The sequence below is a fragment of the Triticum urartu genome, chromosome 4A, assembly GCF_056163025.1.
Source record: "Triticum urartu cultivar PI428250 chromosome 4A, HENAU_Tu73, whole genome shotgun sequence".
Classification (NCBI taxonomy): Eukaryota; Viridiplantae; Streptophyta; class Magnoliopsida; order Poales; family Poaceae; genus Triticum; species Triticum urartu.
The window spans coordinates 68,197,293-68,199,570 of NC_141876.1; the positions used below are offsets into that span (position 1 = coordinate 68,197,293).

General features: G+C 53.7%; 1 protein-coding gene across 1 annotated transcript; it reads right to left on the bottom strand.

The window, feature by feature from the left end:
* Nucleotides 1–440: 440 nt before the first annotated feature.
* On the bottom strand, nt 441–2,015 carry LOC125550704 (Calcineurin-like metallo-phosphoesterase superfamily protein). The gene has a single exon (XM_048713772.2). It carries the CDS (start codon nt 1,934–1,936, stop codon nt 692–694), a length of 1,245 nt encoding a protein of 414 aa, XP_048569729.2. The 5' UTR covers nt 1,937–2,015; the 3' UTR covers nt 441–691.
* Between the last annotated feature and the right edge of the window lie 263 nt (nt 2,016–2,278).

Below are 2,278 nucleotides of genomic sequence, written 5' to 3' on the forward strand. Positions count from 1 at the left end.
TTGTCCCCTCTTCAGCTGGCCTCTTGCTCTTGCTGGCAATATGACAGCACTGTTTGATGTTTGGTTTGTACCATCACCAATCAGCAATTGTACTGTTTGCCAAACCGAAAAATTCTTCTGGTGTTGGAAAAAGATAAAACAAAATGGATGAATCGTTGAATACTTGAGCTACATGACAAGAATCAGACTTCAATTCAGGATTTGGAACAGTAAGGTGAGTGAGATAGGCCACACCACAATTTAGGCTTGAAACACAGTAAACATGGCTGCTCAAAATTCTTGATATTTTTTACAGGGTTAGTAATCAGCTAATGGTTTTGCGCACAGCACTATTGACAGCACAGTGCCACAATTATTATCCCAGTCCCAGATAGATCCAAGCTGCTCAGTATCATCAACATCCACGGCAGCATGTAAATTATTGATAACACACACACAACTAAGAAAAACATTTCAGACAATGGCCAATAATTGTATACATCAGCAATCTGCAATCGGATTAGCACACCCTCATAAATAAGGGGAATTGATAAATCAAGGTTGCTTTCCTTTCTACTGCGGATAACCATATTGAATCAACCAATATTACCTTTCAACCGATGCCTCCCACCTCTAGCAGGAGTTACCCCCAGTTAGGCATGGCGATCCAATTGAACTAAGAGTTGGCAAAATAATCTTAGTTACCCCTAAACTAAGCCTTAGCTTCTACACCTTTCAGTACATGGCTCTCCCTTACCAACAATGCAAGTCCATCCTTTACCTCCCCTTTCTTCTCCAATGCCGTGGCAGATTTCTCCGGCTTCTGCTTCCGGTACTGCCAGGCTTCTGTTGGATCTGTTGTGATCACCCTCACATCTGATCCACCACCATTGATCTCCAGCACCTCCGGCAGCCCATTACCACACCCCCTCGACAAACCAACATCCACCCTGACGGCCTGTGCCCCACAAACTGCATTGATTCCCTCGCTCTGTATCGTGTGCCCCATTACCATCCTCTTTGCTCCAGGGATCATCCCAAGAACGCCCTGAAGCCTCTGGCAGTCGCAATTGAAGCCTTCAGAGAACCTCCTGAGCCACACAACGGCGTCTCGGCCGCACACATACTCTGGCGCCCTGGCATTGTTGCCATGCTCACCCCGGATCCAGTCGCTGACCTCGGCATTGATCCGCTCCAGGCCATACTCGACATTGGCCTCAAGAAGGCCACCATGGACGAACACCGAGTCGCCGACTACAAGGACGGTGGGGAGATCAGCCAAGAACCTCCGCGCGATGGGGCCGTCCGGGCGGAGCGCGGCGAGGCGGGATCGGATGCCGTCCCAAAACTCCCGCTTGATGCCGGGGAAGGCCTTGGGGACGCCGAGGAAGGGGTTCTTGGGCTGCTCGAGCCCGCCACAGCGGCGCTTAATGGCGAGGCCAGCGCGGTACCAGCCGGCCCAGCCGGAGAACTCCTGCAGGCCCTGCGGCGTGACGAAGCGAAAGTCGCCGGACACGTTCATGACCTCGTGGTTGCCGAGGATGGGCAGGAGCGCGCCGCCCTGCGCGGCGGCGGAGATGCTGAGGCGACGGAGGAAGTAGAGGAGGCGGAGCTCGTCGCCGCCGCGATCCAGGATGTCGCCGAGCTGGACGGCGAGGGTGGGGCCAGCGGACCAGGAGGTGGAGCTGGCTCTGGAGCCGGGGCTGTTGGCGGGAGGCAGGAGGCCGGCGAGGCGGAGGGCGGTGAGGGACTTGGGGAGGTCGCCGTGGAGGTCGCCGATGGCGACGAGGCGGGATGGGGAGGGGAGGAAGGTGGTGGGCGCGGGGGGCGGCGGAGGAGGCGGGTTGGTGGGGAAGAAGATGCCGGAGACGGAGAAGTCGACGAAGGCGTCGGCGAAGGCGGAGACGGCGGCGGGGAGGCCGGCGCAAGCGGGGACGTCGGGGGATGCGGGGGCCATCGTGGGCTCCTGTTTGGTTTGGGTGTGGGCTCGAAGCGGGGGCTGGAAGATACACCGAGATGTCTGTGTTGGGGCCGCCGCCGCCGGCTGGTCTTATATGTACAGCTTTGGAGATGAGATGATGGGCGGTCAAGGTGCAAATAAAAAAAGCGTGCAAATACTCTCTTAAATTATCAGATACCGGTACATCAAACACTAAAATGTGTCTAAATTCATTCGTATTTACACAAATCTAAGACAAGTAATTCAGATTGAGAGTAGTTCCTATAAGAATTTTTAATTTTTAATAAGAAAATTATGTATGTACAGGATGAATACAAGTGTGTATGAATTCAAAATTTA